Below are 25,346 nucleotides of genomic sequence, written 5' to 3'. Positions count from 1 at the left end.
ACTCCAGCATATTAGCGAGACTCCTGTCTTAATTAGAGACATGACTTATAAATTTAACAGGGGTTGTTCCTGTTCAGGAACTTATTACTGAAATCCAGCTCATTCTTAGCAGGTCTATCTGCTGTCTAGCATGATATGCATATTGGTTAGATTGCAAATAACATCAGATTATTGGCTGTTTTTTTTACTGTCTAGTTACACAGCAAACTAAATGTCAGTTCTTTCTTCTCATAATGGATGTAAGGGGGCATGGTGCAGTCAATAATGCATGTAACATTCTGTGCCATTCATGTGGTTCCCTCTGCAGAGGGAATTCCAGCAAGTGCTGAGTGAGACTGAGCAGCCCCATTCCCTGGAATGTGTCTGGAACCTTCTTCAGCTCACTTAGGGGAAAAGATGGTACATATGTTAGTTTGGTACTTTACTGGAAACTTGCTCGTTTACTCAGGATCAAACAGTGATATGTTTCTCATTAACAAGAATGGCAAACAAAAGTTCTGTAAACGTTGAGCTCAAAAGTACAACTTTAACGCTTTCATCTTAATTTAATCCACATAAGGTTATTGTCTTTGGCTCCCCTCCCCCCCCTAAACTGTGCCATAAATCATTGCTAAAATATGTGGCTCAGGTGGTTAAAATGTAAGAATTACCAGATGGAATTTGTTATGGCCTATTTTTAGCAAACACCAACCTTTCTTGACCACATTAGTAGATTATAGAATAAGCATCAATTTATTGGAATAGTGTTGTGATCTGCTTCTGTCTTTGGGTTCTTACTGTTTTCTTACTTCTCACTTCTAAAGGATATTCTACACATACTGCTTTGAGGATTCCCTTCTAAATAGATGACTGCTAATGTGTTTCTACTGGGATCTCACTGGAAAATCTGCCAATCATACACCAAGACATGGCAACGTCTGAAACCCTGGGCTATCTCTGTCTTCTCGGCAGGCATCACCTGCCTCTTATCATGAGAGAACGTCTTAGCTATTAGGGATTACGTATGTTATATGTAGGCTATTACTTGTACCTTTGATGGAAAAAAAAACATTGCTCCTCTAAGCGTTGACACTGCAGTTGCCAGGTCTACATCTGGGATAAATTGGGATTGGTTTTACAGCAGATAGTAGAATGGCCACGGGTTTAATGTGTCTGCTATTTGCACTGGCAGTTTGTTCTGTGGTGTAAGTTTACTGCAGGCGTGGTGAAGATCCACTAATCTTTATGCAATATGAATGTACCGGTGTAGTCCTTTTAGTATCTCATCCCAGGGGTTGAGGGGTGAGTTCAGGTAGGTAGGTGCAGTTTTGTTGGTCACCCTGTACGCAAGCATCAAGGCCTTGAACATGATGCAGGCAGCTACAAGGAGCCAGTGGAGTGAGGCCATGAGAGGTGTAACGTGAGCCCTTTTTGGTGAAGCCACATTTTGTATCAATTGCAGAGGCTTAATAGTGTGTGCAGGTAGGCCAGCCAAGAGAGCATTGCAGTAGTCCAGTCTTGAGATGATCAGTGACTGGACAAGGAGCTGCGCAGCATACTCAGATAGGTAAGGCCTGACTTTCCTAATGTTGTACAGTGCGAATCTGCATGATCTGGTAGTCGTAGCAATGTGGTCAGTAAATTTTAGCTGGTCAGCAATCACTACCCCCAGGTTTCTTGCTGACCTAGATGGAGTTAGTGTCGTTGAGCCTAGCTGAACGGTGATGTTGTGCTGGATCGACAGGCTGGCTGGAATGAAATTTTGGCAAGCAAAGAAGGATTGGGAAACAAAATATTGTCTACCTTAGTTTTCCTACAGTTGTTTAACATTTGTGCTGGCTTACCAATAAATTCTGTGAGTTTGAGATATAAGCAACACAGGATCTTGAATGTGCCAGATGTCATTTAGGGCTACTCTAATACAGTATTCTGAAATGGCATTGTTATTGTTCTGTAATCATATTACTGTGTCTCTCAACAACATTCAGTGAACAAGAATGAAATATATTTATTACATTTTATAACATTCTCACAAAGCACTGAAAACCTTTAACTGTGTGGTGGGTTTTGGGTGGATTTTGGTAGTGTTTCACAGAAGTTGGGCCTGCAATGGTAGTGTCAAGCCTGCTTGACACTACCATTGTGACTGATGAGTATGAATGGAACAACTGCCTTTACAGCGACTACGATATATATATATATCTATGGAGTATATTTCCATAAATTCCAGGAAGGCGTTTCCATTAGTTGTTTTAAGAAGGTGAATTCGGCAGATTTGGAAAAACAATTGCTTCTATAAGCATTCTCTCTAGTTACGCTACAGGAGAGTAGCCTACACGTTTGATTGCTGTACTTTGGTCTAGCCTATCTTATACTGCTAAAGGCAGGGAATAATACCATACCATGGTGGAACTATTCACAATACTTACTTAATATGAATGCCAAAGCATTAACAAAAAGATCAAAACCTCATTCATACATTACGTTTCGTTGCAAAACATCCCATACGGTTGTGCAATGTTGTAAACACACAATATTTTGATGTGAACTCATTTTAAGTGACATGGCACTTAAACGTCATTGATACTTAGAAACCACTAATAGCTTTTCCATTGATTTTTGTATCCCTCACGTCTCGGCATTGTGCCCAGAATTCCAGTCTTTTCCTACGAGCCCTTCCCCTTGTTTCCGGGAATATAATGTGTGCGGTGCATGTGCGGTGCAAGCCCCAGCGTCGCTGAAGATACCAATCGACTGTTCCTCTCTGTCACTCGTTGGATGAAATAAAATGTGAAACAACTGGTTTGCATCTGTCTAAGCGAAGGGAGCACGACGCAGATAATCTTAGCGGTGCTGGTTTCTTTCCCCATCAGGTTGACTTCAGATTCAGCACATATAAGGTATGTTTACACCAATCGCTCCAGAAATGTCTGACGTTATGTTTAAAGTACATGCTCAAATTTCATCGCATCGATTTTCGGTTTATTTTATCCTCAGTGGGTGTGGGTCGATGTAGTACTTTTTAACTGCATATTTTAATTGTCACAGCTGTAGGGACATATATAACATCGCACCTTCGTGATACTATATATGTAAATATACGCAAATACTTTAGAAAATATATGGAGCCGTGTTCGCCTGTGTTATTATTTATAGACTGTTAGACTGTGTTTGTTTATATTGCGCAGTAAGAATTTGTCAGTAACTACTTCAAAAACATCTTAATTGTAGGTAATTTAATTTTGTTGTTACGGCTAACAATGAACAATTAGTAGTTAGTAGAACAGTACTAGTTGTATTGTTTATGGATTTATTGTAGATTTTTAATACATGCACTCATCTCCTATGTTAAAGTTGTATTATACACGAAAAAAAGATTTAAACTACTGTAATGACCAATAGCATAAGTGTATCCCATCACAACCATAAAATGTGTAATGCTATGGCAACATGCACTGTGTCATTATATTAAAATACTCATAGTATGTTGAAATTTTTTCACATTTAAAATTAAATAAAATAACTGTAATCTAGTGGCTCCCCAGAGGACACATCTTAGCAAATGTAAAATGTAATGTTATCCTTACCTCCATACGTACATTATATAATACCTGTATATAACATTCATCATGTAAAAACCTGTTCATCAGTTGCCATGATTACATGTTCATTTTAAACATTTCCTCATTTTGTCTCTATGGTTGATATGGAAATAAATGGTTAGCGCTGGTCTGGAATGGCTTTAGACAGTAGATACCATATTAGTTCTGAAAGGTCTGAGGGCTGAGGCTTGGATGTCTGTATCAGCAAAGGCATCCATTGAACTAATGTTTCACATATGTGGTACTGGACTGTTACTGATGTTAATAATCAATGTTAACTCTAACAGTGAATAACACAATGGGACTACAACACAAAAATCATTTTCAGGTATCAGTCATTGGACTCCGCTAATGTTATCCGAGATAATTAGGACCCAGTTGTTTTCCTGGCCAACCTGTGTACCCTTGTCCTTGGCAGAACAAAGCCAATTTGTTCTGCCACTGTGAGATCACAGTCATTTTTGGCAAATGACACAGCCATTTTCAAATGCAGGTCATAGGGCTCAACCTGCGCTCGGAGAGAGTGCTTTGCTAACTGATCTGTCTGGGACCCCCAGACACTGGGATTCTCTTGGTCATCCTTGTACATGATCCTTGTACATGATCCACCTTTTTCCATCATTTGACAGCTACTAAAATGATTGGATGCGCTACAGGGACTAAAGGTACTATATAAATCTATTTTGAATTGGCTTGTATTGTAAAGGTGGTACAGTTCATCCATATTAAATTTAGTTCAAATCCTCTTTTCAGTTTTGTTCGGAAAGTTTGGAAGGAGTTGGGAACAAGTTGGAAAGCTGTGAGGTGCAGACACTTGAGTGCATTCAAGTTGAATCAATGAGGCAAACATACCCAAATCACAGTAGCTGTACCAAAGTGAGAATAACATTACTGACAAGCTCACAGAGATGAGACAGTTTAGCTATTTATAAACCAAGGGTACAATTATAGAAACTATGGTACATCAGATTCAGTATGAAACCAGGCAAGTATAATTCATCAAGTGCAGTTGGATTTCCACTCTCATCGCTGATGTTCTCATTTGTACTGAAAGTTGTAATTAGCCTGAATAATTAGCTGAGTTAATCGTAGCGTATTTCACTTGAGTCCACAGGATCTGATGGCAAATCACAAATTTATGTGCAATTCCATTCAGATCAAAGGGCATTCTATTCACCGCAATTAAGCAGTACAATGCCATCACTGCACAGCTAATAAGTGAATATGCTTTCATAAAGACTTAAACTCTCCTTAAGGATATACATGCTGAATGAAAATCTCATGAGATTTTTCATATTTAAAACTACTGATATAAGAAAGATTAAGTAACACTTTAATCTTATTTTGGTCTTAATGGTGTTGTATTGAGCAAAGCCATATCATTTACAAATAATGGACTGTATAATTTTTACAGATTAAAAATGGAGGGCATTTTATTCTGTATTTTTTCTGTGCAGCTTCTGTTCAGAAAGCTCAGTTTTTTTTAAGAAAACAAGTGTACTGGTTTAACAGAGATTAATGATCTAACATGATTTTAATATACAGGGAGAATGATAGCCTTTGAAGATGACTGTTTTACCAATTAGTGAACTATGTGAATCATGTCTCTGAATATTATTAACATTACATGACATTATATTCTAAGAGCATCTCCTGGATGTCAACAATGTAAATGTATTGTTAAATGTAGTCATTTTGTAGGTCACTCTGGATTTGCTAAGTAACAAAATGAAATGTATACTATGATAACATTATGCGTTACACTTTGACCTCATGAGCAGACTTTACAATGTTGTACATATTTAAATGAAATTATGATGAAATGATTTGACATGCTTCAGGGACTAAAGGTAATATATAATCTATTTTGAATTGGCTTGTATTGTAAAGGTGGTACAGTTCATCCATATTAAATTTAGTTCAAATCCTCTTTTCAGTTTTGTCAGAAGGTTTGGAAGGAGTTGGGAGCAAGTTGGAAAGCTGTGAAGGGCAGATGCTTGAGTGCATTCAAATTATCCATTTTTGAGTCTGATTACATACTGTATTTTGATATAAGTATACATAGTGCAATGCATAGACTATAGCTTAGAATGGTTTGCAAATGCCACTTGTTGCCTGTTTTGAGTTTGCTGGTATGGCCTTAATGATTTCGAATTCTTTCAGGCTCTGTTTCCTTTTAGCTACAATTACTAAAGGATACAATCTGAAAGAGAATGTCATCTGTTCTTTGGTCCAGTCCCCTGTTTATGTTATGGACACAAGTCACACAACCCATTGCAAAAAGTCTCAATAAAGTTGAGCCGTATATGGCTGTGTCACTACTACATTCCTGAGGAGGAGATGGGGGCAGCAGCAGCACTTCTGGTCAGATTGTGCGATTTAATGGGGCATTGGGACATGTCACATGCACAACATTGTAAATGGAAGTTGTTACTCATGCCAACATCTTCTGAAAGGGAAAGGTCATCTGCTGTGTTACCATAATGCAATAAGAGGAAAATGCAGTCCTTATCATACTGCCAGTAGGGCTTCACTTATGTGAACATTTCTACAGGAAGTTCAGGAAGCAACATTGTTGATTAAGCTTTAGGCAGCAAATGGGGACAAACCATACAATCATGATCCAGGAAGTACAATGAACAATGTCTAAATATGTTGTATTAAGCAAACAAGTCTATGATTCACAATTTATTTAAGTGTTCTGTTTTTAACTTCAGTTTATAAGAAATAATTTACACCCAAATCAAAAACATTTTCTTATGCATTACAAACATTTTGTGAATACTCTACAGTTTGAGTGCAGTCAACAAGCTAGTTGTGATGAAGCATTTCAGTGGAATAGAATTAAGAAACATGGCATGGATTTGGGTCATGATATGAGTATGAGTAAGTGCTGTCATTCTTATCTGAAAACATGATTCCCATTGAGTGACCAAATAAAGTGTAAACTTTCCACTTCCGGGATATCTTAAGAAAAATGTAAAATTGAGGGGTTTGGAAGTTTTGTTTTCAGAACTGAGAACTTTGCCTCAGTGGCTAATCTGGCCATGTCTGTTCTGTCATCAGGTGGACATCAGAAGAGCTGAAATCTACTGCCTGAAACAGTTTGTTATCTCTTAGAAAGCTGGAAACAATCCATAATCTTGTATCATGACCAGGTCAGTCTCTACAAACAATGAAACTACTCCCATATGCTTCTCCATAAACAACCCGCCCTTCTCCTACAACCACACCATTGCCTCTGCCTATTTCTCTGCTGTGTTCAGCGGACTTGGCCTCAGCTCCAACCTGTTTGCCTTCATAGTGCTAGTCAAGGCATACCAGCGGACCCAGAGCCGCTCACGCTCCTCCTTCCTCACCTTCCTCTGTGGCCTGGTGGTGACTGACTTCATGGGACTGCTGGTAACGGGGTCCATTGTGGTTTCCTTCCATGTCACACATTTCAACTGGCGTGAACTGGACCCCTACTGTCACCTCTGCAACTTCATGGGCATGTCCATGGTGTTTTATGGCTTGTGCCCCCTGCTATTGGGGGCTGCCATGGCCGTGGAGCGCTTTGTCGGCATCAATCGACCATTTGCCCGCTCCGCCAACATGTCCAAGAGCCGGGCCCTATCCACGGTGCTGATGGTGTGGGTTGTTGCCGGCTGCATCAGCCTACTGCCTGTAATGGGCCTAGGCAGCTATCACATGCAGAAGCCGGGCTCCTGGTGCTTCTTCAACATCGGCTCCAAGCCGCTGGACCTGACCTTCAGCCTCATCTTCTCGCTGGTGGGGCTTCTGTCGCTGGCCATATCCTTCATCCTGAACACAGTGAGCGTGGTGACGCTGCTGCGGGTGTGCTGCAGCCAGGATGGCAGGACCCGCCGGAGGGACTACGAGGTGGAAATGATGGTCCAGCTCATCTGGATCATGATCATCGCCTCTATCTGCTGGTGCCCTCTGTTGGTGAGTGTCATACCTGCATCCATTTGACATTTGCGTACTTGAATCAGTGGTCTCCAGCATCTCTCTCTCTTTCAGTCCTGTTCAGCCCTTTTTTTTGTCAGGGAAAGGGAAGTCTGTTCTGTAAAACGGAATTCATATGGTCACCACCACCTGAGAGGAATGTTTTTGGATGTATTTTTCTTGTGACATTTTAAAGCTAATACAGATTAACATAGGATTGTAGATGGACTCTTTTCTACATTATAGGCAAATATATTATTGAAGGGGCAGAATGAATTATCAGATGAATTGGGTATATTACTGTAGTTTTTTCAACCAAGGCTTTGAGCTGCATTTTCGAGTTTTTCAAATATTGTATATGGTGTTGTAAATATACACACTCGAAATTACATTTAGATCATTGATCTATGATGATTGATGAACACAGGGAGTTCAAGGGTGTCTTGTAAAGAGAATTGGTTCAAAAGACAAGTCATTTTCCAACAGTAATAATGATGCATAATAATGTCGTGGGTATAAAACTTTCTGGCCTAGCAGGGTATTGCTACTGGATAATTGCACCCTATAGCATGCTAAGTAAAAATACAGCCAAGTGGCCTTTTCATAATCACAGGTATAAAACTGAAAAGAACGGTCAATATATTCTTCAGTTAAATCCAAAAATGTATCAGTTCAACAATGCAATTGACTGATTGCATCCGAACATGAAGGTGGTCGGGTTTATCAGGTATTCAATGAATAAGTCAGTAATCTCAGATGTGTCTGTATGAATGGATCCCTTCTGTTGTGTTAAGCATATTCCTTTTGAGCTTCAGAGCTGGCTCTTTAGTTTAGCATAGTGTGCTTTGTGTGCAGCCCTCCTTCCAGGAAATGTTATACCCCCCCCCCCCCCCCCCCCTATTCAGTTAGCGAGCAGTGCAGCATGCTGCCTAATGATAACCCCAGAGAGAGAGAGCAATCTCTGGCTGAGGATAGGGCAGGAAATCCGCTATTCAGGGTGTTCCGTTCCCTGTCCCAAACCGCGTTGTGACACGTCTTCCCTCCAGCTGCTGTGACACCAATTACCTCTCTCCTCATCCTGTTGGATCCCTGTATTGGTTCACAGCTGGGTGGGGCAAAGTGCACTACACTACCATGTTGGGCTCATCGCTGCCAAAATGGAAGTCTGGTGAATGGTCCAACCATGAACCTAAACAAACAGTTTTTGTGGTCAAACTTTGGAATAAACTACACAAGGGATCCTTAGCCAAATATTGCTTTGGGTAAAATGATATATGCAGCAGCCTGCCCATTCTGCTGCACATTCTTGGTGTGCCCACTGCCATTCTCTAACCCTTTTTGCTTCTCCTGGACAGATATACATTTTGATGAGCACTTGGTCCACTGAGGTTGTAAACCCAGACTTCCTCTTGTTCTTCTTACGGTTGGCTACCTGCAATCAGATATGTGACCCATGGATTTACATCTTGTGTCAGGAGTCGAGGCTAAGGCGAGTAATTCCAACCACCCACCACCTCCCTAAAAAACTAAATTAAAATAAATTAACAGCGCCCCCTATACTGCACTGTCCCCTGTTTGCTTTGGACTGAGACTGTCCTAATCCCAAACATTAACCAGGTTATCAGGACCACAGAGATGGACCCCTTGCCTGGGAAGCCTGGCCCTGCTCATCTGCCTCGCATCTCCCATAACCCCTTCATCTCAGGCATGCCAGCTATGAAGGAGTCATAAACTGCATTGACATTAAACCATTCCATTCTAAACAGCCCTGCATTCAAAACCTCATCATCTGAAACGTCGCAAATGTTCCTCACCATCTTTTGAGCTGTAACATGGTATTTCTGCTTGCAAGGATCATATGATGAATTTTCCCTTGTGTCTCTTCCGTTGTGTTTTTATACTTCTCGATGTCCATGTTTTATTGAGCACTAGGGAATGCTAGAAATATGTGTTGCTTGTTTGTGTGCCAGTGTTTGCTTGTGTTTGTTTGTATTTCAGTGCAGGTTGGGAAGGCCAGAGGCATGGACTCAGTGACTCACAGACCCACAGCAGCTGTGTTGTGTGTTAGTCACTGATTTCAGATGTTTACAGGGGAGAGATGCAGTGGGAGCTCCTCATACCCACAGTTTTGCAGGCTGGTTCTCCTGCTATTGTCACCACCCCTCCCATGACATGGCTGTGTTTACTGCAGCCTGAATTCACTGTGTTGGTGCATTCAGTATTTTTGTGCATTCTCTGACTCTGCACTCCACTTTGCTCTAACAGTGAACAAAGATACCCTCAACTATTGACCTTGGATACGTTTCAATATTTTACTGATCAGATGGTCAAAGTAAGGTTTGGATCTGGGGAAGAAATGGAAGGTACTGTGATTTTAGAACCCTAAGAGAAAGTACAACCTAAACAGGCTGCTTGTTGTTGCTGCCTTGAGAGCACTTAATTTAAATTAAATTTACATTGGTCTTTGCACAGAAATTATTTTATTGATAACCAAAGGAAAATAACATACACAATATTTCCAGTCTGCTACTCTGCAAAACTGTTTCATATGATTTAATTCCTTTTTGTCACTTCAATGAGTGACAACACAAAACTTGCATTAGCATTTTCAGAGACTGCATTGAAAACACATTTAGGAAATGCTTCATTGGTAAGCAGAACTTTTTTAAAAAGCTTTTAACTTCTGCTTATAACGTAGGGTACAAAATTATATTTTAGAACATGATTACACATATACACACCATAAAAACATTTGTAAGTACTACAGTACTACAGGAAGTATTTCTGTTCTGTAGAACGTGCATTTTTGTTGCAGTTGTTTTGAAAACAAAAATTTAAGAAACTCCTCTCTTTTTTGGAAGACATTGCAGTTAAGTCTGTGTGTCTTGAGAAATTTCTCAGTTTTATTTTTCAATCAGGACTGAACAAATGGTATGAAAAATACCCATGAGACAATGAAAACCAACAGCAGTAATAGGAACTCCCAAAGCAACCTGTGTGGACACTAATGGGTTTTGGTATAGAGGAAAACATACAGGACATGTAGATACCTTTGTGAAAGTGAACGCACTGATTGAGTCCAAACTACCCGAGGCTTGTACTTCCCAAATGATTTCCCATGAAGATACCTTTTCCTATGTTTGAGATAGCAGGGTGTGTGCACTTTAGCTGCTGCCCATGTGTGTGTGCGTACAACTGACTGCACTACCTGGGGCCTTCCTTCACAGGTGTTTATCTCAGAGACTGTGCTGTCGGGCAGCACACTCCAGATCAGGTATCTGCTGCTTTGGATCCGCTTTGCTACCTGGAACCAGATCCTGGACCCCTGGGTCTACATCCTGTTCCGCCGTTCCGTCCTGAAGCGCATCTACCCCAGGATGGACTGGTCCCGGGGGTCCATCATGACGCTGTACCCCAGCTTCACTGCATCCATGAGGAGGCTGACCCGTTCCTCCCTGGGAGGCAGGGTCAGCGATATGGATGACAAAGGAGCCCCACGAGGAGAGGACACACCCACTTCACTCAAGCCGCTTCCTCCAAATTCCTAACCCCTCCCTCCTATCTGATCCAAGCCACTCTGTCGGTCTGTGCTTTTTAAATGATTCCTCTGAGCATATCTCCTTCATGTAAACACATGCCTTTGCCATCAGGCTAAGTTTACTTTATTATTTTAGTTACAGTAGAATATGATTGTAAAGTAAGTGGAAGTCAATATGTAAAAAGGTCTTTTTCAGAATGACTGTAGTTTGTACTTCTGAGTTTGTAATGGAGAATGATGCCTCATAGTGTAGAGTTCTTATGCTTAAATACTTTTTTACCATTCTGTCCACCTGCTGGAGGTGCTATAACTGACATAGCTGTGTTCGGTGTTAAAGTATAAGTTGAGATTGAAGCTGACATCTGTTCTGGATCAAGATTGAAATGACACACTGTGTAGCTGGTTCCAGTAAGCCTTAGACTTGGACGAAGTTGAAAGGCTTTGAGAAAGCCCTGATGGTTGAAACGCCAAAATGATGAAGGGCCTGTTGGTTGTGTATAAGCTCTCATGATGGGTTACAGCTGCAGCAGAGCAGCTCTCAGGTGGTGGATTAGAGGATCAAAACAAAGTTGTTCCTCTGGAACATTGCATCTTTAATATAGTTCATCTTAATTTAATTAATTGATTTTAATAGCATGTATATCAGTGTATTTTAGGCTTAAACATTGCCTAATGAAATAAATAAATATTAGTAATAATTTTGTTAGAATTATAATCATTCCAGTTTTTTTTTTTGAGGCAATGATTTACAAGATTGTCATAGCAAGATAAATTGTGTATTGCAGCAACAACAAGAAGATCATAGGTATAGAGCAGCAAATCAGAGTCTAACAATGTCTAATAATTATATGTAAGAGCTACACTATTCTTAGGTATGTTATTCTTTGAGGTTGGAGTGATCTGAAAGCGGGTGCTAGCCATAAGGTATGTTTAGGTTCGGGGAACCAAGGTGATTTCTGAAAAGAATTGTTTGTAGTCAGCAGAAAATGTTGGAATATGTTGTTCAGGTAGTTGCAGGTATTCAAGCTTATTCCATTACTAGGAACGTAATGAGGAAAAAAATGAATTGGGATATATGGCCATGGAGGGGAGAACTGATCAGATGACCTGAGTTTGCCATGAGGAGAGCTTGGGCAGGTGTGTCAGCTGGGTCAGATAATGGACTGGCAGAAGGAAGGGACTGTGTTGTTGTCTCCCCAAGAGCACAGCACAAAGGTCTTGAATTTAATGCAAGCAGTGACTTAAAACCATTTAAGGGAGAAAAGGAGAGGTACAGTATATCCCTGGCAAATTCATGGAGGTGGAATATTACTCTGAATGAGGCTAGGTGGTCTGGTTGCACAGGTGGGGAGACCGACTACCAAACAGTTGCAGTTGTCTAAGCAGTTTAGCACAGGGGACGACGTTGAAGAAGAACCTGTGGCACCAGGTCACTGAAGAGATGTTGACTTTGAAGGAGCATTTATCAGTGAGAGTAATAATTAGGTTTGCAGGAGGGGAACAGTGAAATCCATTTCAAGGTATTGAGGAATATTGGAACAGGTGAAAGTTAAGCCAACAAGTAGGGTGCTTGGAAATTGTACAGTGCTTCAGGTGCACCACAAAAGCTCCAAGAAATCCCTGAGTGAAATGTGATTTAAGTATCAGCAACTGCTTCTATACCATTTGTACCAATATATAGCTATAGGAACAGGCAATTAATGCGGTTCTTTTATGTGTGGCACTGATATGTAGCTTTATAAAAATGCTCTGTTGCATGATCAAGTACAACAAGTGTGGCACAGTGGTGAAGCAGGTGGATATCTAACTCAGATGCAGCTGAAGGATCAATTTCTAGGCTAGGCACTGCCATTGTACCTCTGAGAAAGGTTCTTGAATTGCTTCAGTAAACATCCAGATGTGCACGGTGCCATGATAGCATCTGCTGAGAAAAATTATTACGTAAATACATAGACATTTGCTTTTGAAGACACCGTATATGATATTGTTGTGTAATACAGCAATCGAGTTCACCTTGTAACATTTTGTACTGTATATCTCTGCAAGTTAAGCTTATTATGACATGCTCTTGTTTTGTTAACAATAGTCACACACCACATTGCACCCAATTCTATATTGTGTAATGCGATACAGATATTTATTTCACGGCAGTCATTAAAATAAGTGTCTATGGTTGGAAAGTGATGTCATCAGGAAATAAATAAATTGTGTTCTAACAGGGCAGTCTCAGAAAGAATCCTCTAATGTTCCAACATTTGTCATTGGTAATACAGAGCGGAATGTTTAGAAAATATCGTCAGTACCCATGACAATGAATCTTTTTCCTATAGCAAAAATAAAGTGGCCTCTGTATAAAAGTTGGGTGAGGTTTAAACTTTCTTGCCTCTCATTTTCCTCTCATTTTCCTACCTATTTTGATAAGTTGAATACACAATATAGATAACATGGTTAAACTGGGAATTGAGCATCAATCCTTTTATTAGCATTTTTTATGATATACAAGTATATTTGCCTTTCATGGTCAGGTCTTCATACAGAGACAATACAGTAAACGCAATACATAATCCAATGAACAGCTAGAAGTACCACACTTAAAGCGCGTAAGAATAATTTTGTTTAATTGGACATTATCCTGATTTGCTATACAGAAAAATAAACACTGTGTACTTTTAAAATTACTAGTTCAATGACGTTTTTTCTGACATTAGCAATATTATTTACACACTACCTCTCACACGAACAATTTCATATAAGAAGGTTATAAAATATATATTTATATGTAGAAGAAATGAAAGTATTTGGATGAAGAATGTACAGTTTTTCTACAGACCTGAGATCTGTTTGATCTTATCATGCTGCCAGTTTTCCTTAGTTCTGAGCAACATATTCAGGCAACTGTCTTCTTAGCTTACTTATACAAAATATACTTTCAGGCTTTCACCAGATATTTCAAACAAATGTAGTGCAGGTAGGAGAACAAAAAAAGTTGCTTCTACAATGGAGCATGACTAAATCCAGGCTAAGGTCTAAGACTACATTCATTTCTATGTGAACACAGGAATTCAGTGAAGTATGAAGACCTTCATTTTTTCAGGCAAAGGTGAGGAACAAGGTACAAACACCAGGACCCTTAGCCATCAACTTAAGTAATACATACATTTTTGTCCAAATAGTCATATATGCCTGTTAATGTTAATGTATTTTTTCATAATTTTGGAAAAAAAGGCAATTGTTACAATGTTACTTATCATAAATTTATTTGTTCCTCTTGTTTGACTACACCATCAATACTGTGAGAATTGTACACAAGAAATTCCCATGACCCTAAGAAGACCGTAATTTTAGGAATGTGTTGGATGACCTTGTATAATACGCCCCACCCTCAATATAACTCCAAAATAAGAGCAGTTTGGCCAGGAATGTCTTCAGATGCTCACATCCTTGGGATAATCCATCATCTTCTGTCATCAAGAGTCAAAAGGAGCAAATGTTCTCATGCACAGACTCCAGCTGTTTTTGAAAACAAAACTGGCAATGTGCACCGTGCATCACATTCTTAATGACTGACCAAGCGGGCAATCCTCATGGTTCCATGAAAGAATTACTGGTATTTTTTACCCAACAGGAATGTTAAAATGCTTAATGTATAGTCTGCAGTATTTTTAGCAACCAGCCAGTTTTGTGTGTGTGGTTTTTTTTTTTTTTGCCTGTATGCCTGGCCACCTCTGATTGACATCCTGTTATAAGAGGGGGAAAGGGGACCTTTCTCGCTTTTCTGCAGTCTGGTGTTGGGTATTCTCTAAGGCTTCTTGTTGCATACTGTATGTGCAAAACATGCAGCAGCTCTCCTGGAGTTAATGAAAGAGTGATATAGGGTACCGTTACAACATTAATTCTGGATGCAGTTATGCAAAGCAGCTAAGGCTTTGATGTCTTTAGCAATATATACAAATTAATAAGTCTCACCATGCATCTGAAATTTAATGATCAGGGATGTATCTGAGAAGGAAGGCATTGAAGTCATCCTGGAAGTAAATCAAATTAAAGTAAAAAATATCCATACTGGTAATTTATATGAATACCCAACGAGACTGGCATTTATCTGAGGGCAGACATTTGCTAACTTCTTATGTTTCATTTGTTCCTGTGTGTCAGTGGAGGGAATGTTTTTTTTTTAACAATGGAAAGAATGATCAATGCTTGTAGCCTTTTCAGTTTATATTTTCCCATTCCCATGGTGATAGACCACATGCTGAAATAATGCCATAATTGCCAGTACTATTGCAATCAGGTAGACAACACCTGGATTATATAAAATTACTCTTCAGTCTTACTATCTGTGAACCTTGTTTTGTTGACAGCAATTTGATTTCTGACTGGGTCACTGAAAAGAGAATTGTAGAGAAATATTATTGTGAAGTCATTTTGGAATGATATGCAAATTTACATTAAAAAAAACAAATTCAGAAAACTCTCTGGAGCAAAGAAATGTAAAACGTGGAGATTGTCACCAATCTTGAGGCACGATCCTTTCTGGACTCACTATAGAAGAAAAGGATCAAAAATCACTTCTTGAATAATGCATTACAAGTTAGAAATGCTTAGTCATCCAAAAAAGACATCCTTGTAACTTGAAGGCAAAGATTAAAGTATTCATTTTAATGGCATAATTACAATAGATACCCAAACAACAAAAGGGCTAGCTCCGACATGTAGCTCTGAGGGCCTTCATCGTGGGTCTCCATTGTAGCTGTCACATACAGGTGTGAGCCCATTTTGTTTTATTGGATGTCAACACTGGAATGTCTCAAAAATAAAGGCCATTTAATCTATGGCTTCAAGCTGCAAGAATGCCTACGCTCTTTCTCACAATTTAGACCATCAAAGAAGCACTTTTTCCTCCTCTTCTTCTATGGTAAGTCAGCACTTTCTGAAATGACAGAAGCCTGTCACACTTTGGGTGCATGTTTGAAGCACACTCTAAACAGAGGAGCAGCCATTGGGTATGGCCTGCCCCACTACACCCGACCGTTCTTCACGTCTCCAATGGCTCCCCACACATCAAACAGGAATACATCAGGGAAGGCAAAGTCACCCAGCACTGAGTCCAAAGCCTCAGCAAAGTCGTCAGGGTTCTTCTTGTCTTTGCCTGCCTCTACTATGGTGGTGGCTGAAAAAGAGTTTTCACATCTGAATATAAGGGAAAGCCAAACTGGTGATTAACTGCCCCTCAAGCCTTAGATATTTAATTAACGTTGCTACATGTGGCTTGTGATAAATCACCTGTAGTCTTCAGATTTTAATCATTTGCTAACTATAAGGCCCCTTTAAAACTGGCTGAAAAGCACTGAAACACACAGAGGAGCTCTGGCTGCTTTGCTTGTGAATGTATGTCTCTGATGTACTGTATATCTCAAGGAAATTAAGTACAATAACATCTTTTGTTAATCTCAAAACCAGAAATTAATTCAACCAGTGATCTTTTCATGAAGACAAACAGACCTAATTTTCATGGTTTGCCCCTTTCCTCTAGACTCTGGCTGACATTATTGAGCAATGCAAAAAATTCATGAATAGAAAAAAAAAATAAAACATTCCTAGTAAGGAAAGCACCAGAATTTTATTAGGCCAATACTTTTGAATGGTGGATTGACCTTTCTAATCTCTAGGGATCAAAAGGGGTGGTGAGAAAATTGTAACTCATGTCATGTTGAGTTGAGAATTCCAGGGTTTCTCCTCTTTTCCAGCTATGCAGTAAGCAATCAAGCCTTGTAAGGAAGAGTCTGCGAGGTTTAGCAGTAGAGCACGTCCCTTCAGGGGCAGTAAAGCTGGCCACTTACCAAGCTCAGGGTCCCTGATGCCCATGTAGCTTTCCAGCAGGTCATCCACCTTCTTGGTCGCTCTCTCTTCAAATTCGTTGGGCTGAAAAAGAAACAAACCTCAGTGAAAAAACAAAATCCAGCAATATCGTAAGATTTCACATACCACATCACAGATTCAAACATGGATTGAGCAAAGGTTAAAATTAGCTTCATTGTTTACATGTGCAAAGATGGAAGTGTAAAATGAGACATGCTTTATGTTCACATGCTGTATACAAAGGCAAGGAGTACTGAGGGCTTCTCAGACACTTGATTCAGACTGTAAATTGTGACCTTATTGACCTCTGTCAAGCTCTGGCGATGTCCCAGTTTTAGTGGGTGTTGAAACTCACCACTTCCTGGACGGTTGCAGCGCCTTTGGACCTCAGCCGCAGAGTCTCCTTCCCACTTGCCAGCTTCCCCTCACTGGACTTGGGTGCCCTCGTCCTCTGACCAATCATGTCTGCACAGGGGATGGGAGACAGGCAGAGGTGAACATAAGGCTACACCTCTATGGGCCTGTGCTACTGATATACAGCTGTGTTGTGCTGTGTGTACTTTATGTTTTGAAAATGTTGTTTGCCAAAAATCAAGTGTTAAGCACCATTTTGAGACAAAGCACGAGAAAACTTTCAAAGATCAGGCAGACAAGGCAGAATCCATCAAAAGTGCCATGTCCAGTTATGGGAAGCAAGCCAACACCCTCAAAGTCTTTGCCACTGCTAAAAACCATGCGACTGAAGCAAGCTATCACATTGCTCATTGCATTGCGATACACAGAAAGCCAATCACTGGTGTCGAATACATTAAGGAGGCTTTTCTCTGTAGCTCAGAGGTTCTGTTTGAAGGCTTAGAATGATAGAATAATAAAAGATATTCCCATGTCAGCTAGAAGTGTTGAGCGAGGCTCATTGAAGAAATGGCAGAAAATGTCAGTGCACAGCAAACAGCTGGGTTAAAAGAAAAGGTATGTAGCATTGCACTTGATGGGAGCGTGGACGTGAATGACACAGCACGTTTGGCAGTCATGGCAAGATACTGTGATTTGACTGTAAGAGAGGAGCTCTGCTGCTTAAAGCCAATGTCTGACACAACAAAAGGTGAGGACATAGCCAAGGTGTTTATGGAAAATTTTGAAGAGCGGAGGATTGACATCAGGAAGATTTTTGCAGTGACAACAGATGGTGCCCCCTGCCATGATTGGGAACAGAGGGGAGCTGTCAGATTAATTGAGGAAAAAGTCGGTCACCCCATCATGAAACTCCATTGCATAATACACCAAGAAAACAAATTTAACAAGAATTAGTTAAGTTTATTGCTGATGAACAAGACGAGTGGGAGGCTGGTGGGGTTAATGACCTAAAATGATCATTACAATGTCCTAATTATGAGAGAAAAATGTTTCTTTAAAATGTTGTTGCTATGCATGTAGCCCATATGGATGGAATAAAATTCCAGGTCTGTTGGAAATGTTTTTTGATGTGGTGTCATAATTAAACTTAATGTTAAGCTTAATGTTGATATGGCACACTAATTAACAAGAACATTTCAAACTGGCACTTCATGTCAAAAAGGTTGCTGACCCCTGACCTACAGTATCGGTTGAACAGCAGTGCTTCCAGGTAAGGGGATAACTCACTCAAGACTTCTATTGCCAGGGGTGGTGCCAGTCCTGACAGATGTATATATCTAAGCAGGGCTGGTTTAAGTTTATAGATGTTAATCTACCATATTTAGAGATGCAAGGTCAGAGTGTGTCAGTACGTCCATGCAACGCCTTGTAATTGGCCTTGCTGCGTAGTACTGAAAGGCCAATGTATGCAAAGCTTTTAGTGTTGGCTTGAACACCCTCATGCTCTATGTGTGGCCCATTGTTAGGAATCAGCAGGGAATTCATGGCCAGAAGCAAAAGGAAGATATAATTGTTTGATGACCCAGGGAGAGCATTTAGTTGGACACCCTGATCATGTACAAATCAGCCTTGTTTGGGGAACCGAATGGCAGTATGCTTGGTGCTTCCTATTAAATAGTTTACCTGGGGATCATTTTCAAAACCATTTCCAATGGTTCCAAAACCATCATTTTTTCCTCCAAAAAATAGATTATTTAAAAACCCATTTGGATGTATATATGAAATGTATATATATGAAATGATCATTGATAACATAAGGATATTGGGCTTTCTGATAAGTGCCCTGGATGTTCTTTATGTCCATCACCTTGCCTGTGATCATAAGTAGGATCATATATCCCCTGTGGTTTTGTGAGACAAGACCCATAGTCCCTGAACCAGACGGTGTGTATGAGTCATTGCTGCTTAAAACACCACTCCAGTCTGAATGGCAATCTGCGTTTTCCTCATATAAGCTCTGATCATTTTTTTACATGCTCCGTGAAGTGTTCTGTGTGCATTCAGGAGTGTAATTACAAGCATTTTGTGTACGAAAGGCAATCCATCATATTCAAACATCTAATTAGCTAATGTTATAATGGTAATCAAAGGGCCTTTAATTATTAAAGGCAGCAATTTGCTTCCATTGGAAAAAAAAGACAGGCGGGCTCATTGCATGCACATTAACACTAATTCAGTGTTTGCTCAGGTTCTCAAGCATGGCAGAGGGATCCCACAAAAGGCAGAAACTGAGTCGTTCTATCTTAATAAGATGTGTGTTTGTCTTTAACCCACTGGGAAATGAAATGATAGTGATAAACAGAGGCTGATTGCTCACTCCCTCGTTGTCACTGAAAGCTTGCAGACTGTTTGCTCTCCCTGCATTTCAAAAATTGACAGAGGTTTTGATTAATTACACTTGGCTTAATTGGGTTTGAAAAGTCTATTTGCTTCCACACCAGATGGAATATATCATAAGCACTTTGATAATCTCCAGCAGAACAGATGAACACAATAGACTGTACCTTTCTAGGATGATTTATTATAGTGCAATATTAATACTAATAGCAACAACAATAACTGGCATATTAGTTCCAGTAATAGCAGTTATTAGTCTAACTGCATGGCACTGATAATTAATGAAGATGCATCTGGATAGCAGATTGTATGAACCTGTGACCTGTGAGTTCATATCAGTTGTACTATATTTTTGTTATTCACAATCCTGTAAGTGGAAATGCTGCCATCAACACTGCATTTGAGCAATACCAACGCCTAACAGGATGTCATATGATGACTACCTTCCTGTCTGCGCACCGTTTGATGAAGATTGGGAAATTTACCACAGTCGGGTTTTGGCGCCAGCATAACTCCTTTTATTCAGCAGCTGTATAGGGAAGTTCCTACAGGAATTAGAATGAGGAGCATTTTCCGCTCTTTCTTTTGATTTAATGGAATACCGCAAATTGTCTCATAGTCCAGTAAACCTTGACCACATACGGGTTTTTCCCTGCAAAACCTCCTAAAGGTATAGCATGTTCTGTAGCTGTTTGTGTCTGTGTGCGGGTGTGCCCAAACATTGGTTATAAAAACACACTATGTAGTTGTATAACTGGAAATACATTTTAGTCAGTGAAAGACAATGTACTGACTCAGAAGGTGCTACATGGCATTGCAGTTCTGTTACATGACCACCTTGTGGCACTGTTTTTCCAAAGTTTATTAAAAGTATTTTTATGGCAGGTCAGCTTTTGCTGCGTAAACCACGACTTGCTAATGAGATACCATTGAGAACCATAAATTTATCACAATTGTAAAAGATACTCCTGTACAAGTTGACAAGTGCAAAAACATGGCCCAAATTTTTGTCTGATCCAACTCAGGACTCTAACAACACTAACAAAACTGCACCCTTGTGTGAAACAGAGGTAAAGATGTAGGTTTAATTCCAGTCTTTCAACATCTTGCAGATGTCAATGATTTAATGGTCTGATTGCATATCTATCAGTTAACTCTCATTGTTTTTTTTTTTCACCTTAAGGGTTTTAGGAATTAACAACACAACTTTTTACACAACTTTGTGTGTTTGCACATTTCAGAAATGTTCATTTCATTTTGGAATTAATGCAAGTAATGCCTTGATGTATAGTGTTTAAGCCCCATATGAAAATGGTTTCAATATAAAGGCAGCTGCAATTTCTAATTTTGTTTGTTTTTAATTGTCATCCCATTCCTACCAGCTTTACACATGGTTCAGTCCTGGTCAGGTGCTCACTCACCGAATGCCTTCTTGGGCTCCACCAATCGGAGTGTGAAGGGCGTTCCTCTGCTCTGCTCCTTGAGCATCTTGGCGACCTCATAGTGCCGACATCCCACAATGCTCTGGTCATTGATGGCCTCAATGTGATCGCCCACACAAACGGTCTTCAGACGGTCAATGGTACTCCCTTCCTTTATCCTCTGTGGGCAAGAATGGGTTAGGATAGGGGACAGAGGTAACCTTTAATCAGTGACCATGTAGCGTTAGTACACTTGTGTCAGCTTCAAAAAATCCATAGCTTCTTATCTAAGACATATTAACTTTAACTGTGGCCATGCCAATGTAATTAACCATTACTGGTACCTCATATTATTATTGAAAAATGCTCTGATATCTTTTTTGCTGATACTTTTTGGCCTGCAGTCAACCTGGCAGCAATGCACTTTGATGTTAAATTTGAGTTATGTATTTTTTTTTTTTGTTTCTTGCTCAGCATTTTTGAGAATTTAATTTTTTATAATATTGTGTGATGACTGAAAACATGCAGCACTGGCTCAACTTCTTCTTTCAAAGTTTAAGGGCAAAGTGCATTGGACGTAAACTGCATAGAGACCCTTGTCTGTGATAGAAACAGACTGTTACCTTGATGAAAGCATATCCAGCACCATTGTCTGTGATAGTCAGGCCCAGGGCATCCTCAGTCTTGGTGACCTCCACTTCCTTTGTGTCCCCCCTCACATGGGCAAAGATGAAGTCCTCTAGCCCAATCTGCCCCCCTAGCAATTTCTGCATGTCCACCTTGTGGGAGTTGAGGGTACAGAACAGGATCTGGACACAAAGGAGAAGAACAGGAGCGCAGGCCATCAGCAATCTGAACCCAGCTCCATAACCCAAATCATTGAATACGGACAGCATGACACTGTATGTGCGTGAAGTCTGATGGCCACAGCGGGTAAAAGAATTCGTCAGCACATGAGGGCAAAGGAAGCTCTAAATTACCCAAAGACATTGCCTTTACTGCTAGCACGTTGAGAGTAAGGGGTCTCAGAGAACACAGTCACTTGGGTAATCGTAAGGGAGTCACTGAGACGTGACTGAACCTAAATTTAAAAAGATAAAATTTGGAACTCTTAAGGTCAGGAGGTAACAGCTCAGAGCAGCAGGTTTCTGCGTCAGAGAGATAGTTACAGGTTGCAGCAGGGGTGGCTGTGACCTCGCTGAAAGGTTAATTAGTGTAAATGTCTGTCAAGGACAAAGAGTTTTACTACCCTTGTTGTAATGCTGCTGTAATGGAACCCACATTGACAATGTCAGTTGGCAAAGAGATGCATTCTAATTAATACTGACAGAGCAGCACCAGCTGTCTATAGTTGTTCAAGGAAAGCTTGCTGATCACAAAGTGGATCAGTCTATCATAAATATTTAAGAATGAACGGATGATTATTAAACATGCACTCATAGCGCCCTCTTGGGTTTAACAAAGATACACTCATACATGTTATTCCAAGAAGCAATGGAATAATGCTTCAAGAATCACTGTGTAAACTGGCTACTTCTAATCAATGTTGGATCTAAGTAACAAACAACCTAACATCATGGTTTATATCAGGTCAACAAATATACACTACATACGAAAACTCTCTATTCACTGGTTAGCCAATACATTCTAGAGTCTTCTCAATCTGTATGCTGATGCCTGTGTACAATCTGAAGAATATAATCTATACAGACATCCTCTTTCATCTCAAAGAAACTAAATCAGCACAAGCAACACAAAAAAGTTACATTAAATGTCTGACAATATAGTTTCACCTCCTAGCTTATATTCATCAACAAGCAGCTTTAGCACCTGAAAATACATTTCCAGCCTACCTCAGAGGGGGAGATGTGGAATGCCTCGGCGATCTTGGCGTACAGTTCCTTAACGTTGGTGAAGCCGTGGATGCGGCCTGTCGGGCTGCCATGGGCCAGCTGGGTGTGGAACACAAGCCGGGGCCTGGGACAGGGGGGTGGCCCAGGAGGGGGCGGTGGGGGTGAGGTGGGAGGTGGGGGAACATCTTCCTCCCCAACGCGTTTTGAGTCCTGTGCTTGTGGGCTCATGGGTTCTCCGTTCTGCATTGGATCTGACTCTCTCTTCTTTTTCCTGGACGCCTGCTGCATGCTGCCGGCCTGAGACAGAGAGAGTCTCCTAGTGCTGGATCCCACCTGCTGAATTAATGATGAACATGGCCAGGTAACGGGATACAAGACAGTGTGAGCCTTGCAGGGAGGAAACCCGACACTACTGGGGCAGGGGATCTTGTTTGTGACACCAGAGACGACAGCAGAACCCTGGACAGGGCGACAAACACATTATACCGCCAGGCACCCTAATAAGAGCCTCGCTGATGAGACTGTAATGTCTGTCTGGCAGATGAGATGTTCTTTGCACAAGGGCCTTGAAGGATCTCACAATGTCTGCATCTGGAGTAAAGTCCTGATATCCCATCAACATCCAGTATCAATTGAAATAATTAGCTGGATTTAGGTGTATATTGTGCTTGTGAACATGCATACTCCTACTGTATGTGTATTGCCTATGAAAAAAAACAGACACAATGAATAGTGGATTATTTCTGTCACCTGCTCGAAGGATGAATTTAGTAGTGATGAATAGAGGATAGGGAGTAAGTCTTTATTATATTTGCATTTTATAATAATAGCATGGCTGTTATTGAATGTTACTGGCGTAACAGTCCACTGTTAGTTCAGTGAAGAGTATGTAGCCCCACAGAGAAGACTTACATACATTTTCCCAACTTCTTGCAGGCAAATAATGCATATATCCTACATTTTACATAGAAGTATTTCAACTCATCAAGATTTGTAATGAAGTTAAATATTTAACAATTAAATAAACTGCATTTTGTTGAGAGGAACTGAATTCTAGTTACTTTAATGCAGATTTAGTAACATGCTATTAATATCCACCAATCAAAGCATCTTTGCACGAAGGAGGCCTGAATGGGCAGAACTATTGTGTGGGGGGAGGAAGGGGTGTCTCCCTGCTCCCTGCCCACAATGAAACCAGAGAAGGTCTCCAATGAAAATGACAGCATGGCAGTCAGTGAAGTGTTACTAAAAGAGTTCCAGCCACAATAGTTACAACCTCTGTGAATGTACTGTACAGTTCCATCTAATGTCGGAGGTTTAATCTGGAGAGCTCAGTAATACTAGTATCAGCTTAAATACCATCTATGTACGTTCTTTATTTTAACAGTGACCAAAAGATACAATACAACTGTGTCCAACTAGACACCTACCAAGGGAATAAAACAATAACTAATTATCAGTAAGTCTAGGAACAGCAAGCTTATGGCCAAATAGTGCAGTATATATGTTCAGGGGGAAACAGTTTCATACAAGGATATAAACGCATTATGAACTGCATCCTAAAGATTGCTTGGAAAAAATATCATTTGTATATGTGACCTCAAATGAATGTGGCCCTTTGTGTTCTCTCTGTGGTCTTTGGTGTTCTCTTTATGGGCCTTCCTACAGTGAAGGCCTTACATCAGTTCCCCCTCGTTCATTGCTTTTACCCAAGCCAAGGTGTCCCTTATCCCAAGGCTATCATAAGCACATAGCAGCCTTGAACTTAACTGATAAAAGCCTAGAAATGTGGAACTTGAGACTTAGATCAGAAAGGGAAAATATTTGTATCTTGATAAGGAGAAACAGTTACTCATAGGTAACCGAATATAATATAAAGTGTAGAATAAAACAGAAGATGTTTTTTTAGTTGCAGCTTTGCCATTGTATGTTCATATCTCATCTTGGTCATAAGCCTTGTTCTTTAGAAAATTCAGAACGTAAACAGAGGACAAATGAACTAGAACTTGATCTTGAGGTTTAAAGAAGTCTTGCATTGTCCTTCCATTATTTCTTATTCTTAATAATGTATATAAATATATCTTAATATATAATGTGATACAGACTGTTTGTACAACCATACACATAAATACAAAAAAAATACATAAATAAATAAAATAGAGTAAAATGAATGAAAATGATGAATACTCAAACATTTTCAATGGTGTTAAAAACATTCCATTTAGTTTTTTTCCCAACAAGAATGAAACCTTAAAAGTATATAACCTACATTTAATTAGCCTGGCATGGAAACATGTTAAAGTACATTATAAATGTTTCAAATATGTACTTCAGTGTCTTTCCAGCCTCCCTCAGAAAAGGGTGTATAGTGATGAAACATATGGGTTCTTAAAGA

At 40.0% G+C, this 25,346-nt stretch overlaps 2 protein-coding genes across 3 annotated transcripts; one reads left to right on the top strand and one right to left on the bottom strand.

Moving 5' to 3' along the window:
- Window positions 1-2,709: 2,709 nt before the first annotated feature.
- On the top strand, window positions 2,710-13,407 carry tbxa2r (thromboxane A2 receptor). Of its 2 annotated transcripts, none has more exons than XM_036522257.1 (3): window positions 2,710-2,879; window positions 6,648-7,529; window positions 10,757-13,407. In XM_036522257.1, the coding sequence occupies exons 2-3, from the start codon at window positions 6,732-6,734 to the stop codon at window positions 11,075-11,077; spliced, it is 1,119 nt and encodes a 372-aa protein (XP_036378150.1). In that variant the 5' UTR covers window positions 2,710-2,879; window positions 6,648-6,731; the 3' UTR covers window positions 11,078-13,407. The 2 variants fall into 2 exon arrangements, with proteins under 2 accessions (XP_036378150.1, XP_036378151.1); XM_036522258.1 differs by lacking the exon at window positions 10,757-13,407 and adding an exon at window positions 8,885-10,200.
- Window positions 13,408-16,085: 2,678 nt separating this feature from the next.
- On the bottom strand, window positions 16,086-23,239 carry gipc3 (GIPC PDZ domain containing family, member 3). Its single transcript, XM_036522691.1, has 6 exons — window positions 22,952-23,239; window positions 21,722-21,907; window positions 21,099-21,279; window positions 17,282-17,391; window positions 16,908-16,989; window positions 16,086-16,237 (listed from the first exon to the last, which is right to left on the bottom strand). The coding sequence occupies exons 1-6, from the start codon at window positions 23,237-23,239 to the stop codon at window positions 16,086-16,088; spliced, it is 999 nt and encodes a 332-aa protein (XP_036378584.1).
- Window positions 23,240-25,346: the final 2,107 nt, after the last annotated feature.

This window comes from Megalops cyprinoides, chromosome 2, assembly GCF_013368585.1.
Source record: "Megalops cyprinoides isolate fMegCyp1 chromosome 2, fMegCyp1.pri, whole genome shotgun sequence".
In the NCBI taxonomy this organism is placed as follows: Eukaryota; Metazoa; Chordata; class Actinopteri; order Elopiformes; family Megalopidae; genus Megalops; species Megalops cyprinoides.
Note: the sequence above shows the minus strand (reverse complement) of the source record. Positions and strands in the feature narration are given on the sequence as shown.

Coding starts and splice junctions, on each gene's coding strand:
- gipc3 (XM_036522691.1), bottom strand. CDS start 23,239: ATGCAGCAGGCGTCCAGGAAAAAGAAGAGAGAGTCAGATCCAATGCAG. Junction 21,280..21,721: donor CTGGATATGCTTTCATCAAG/GTAACAGTCTGT, acceptor TCTTGCCCACAG/AGGATAAAGGAAGGGAGTAC. Junction 16,990..17,281: donor CTGCAACCGTCCAGGAAGTG/GTGAGTTTCAAC, acceptor TTTCTTTTTCAG/CCCAACGAATTTGAAGAGAG.
- tbxa2r (XM_036522257.1), top strand. CDS start 6,732: ATGACCAGGTCAGTCTCTACAAACAATGAAACTACTCCCATATGCTTC. Junction 7,530..10,756: donor TCTGCTGGTGCCCTCTGTTG/GTGAGTGTCATA, acceptor CTTCCTTCACAG/GTGTTTATCTCAGAGACTGT.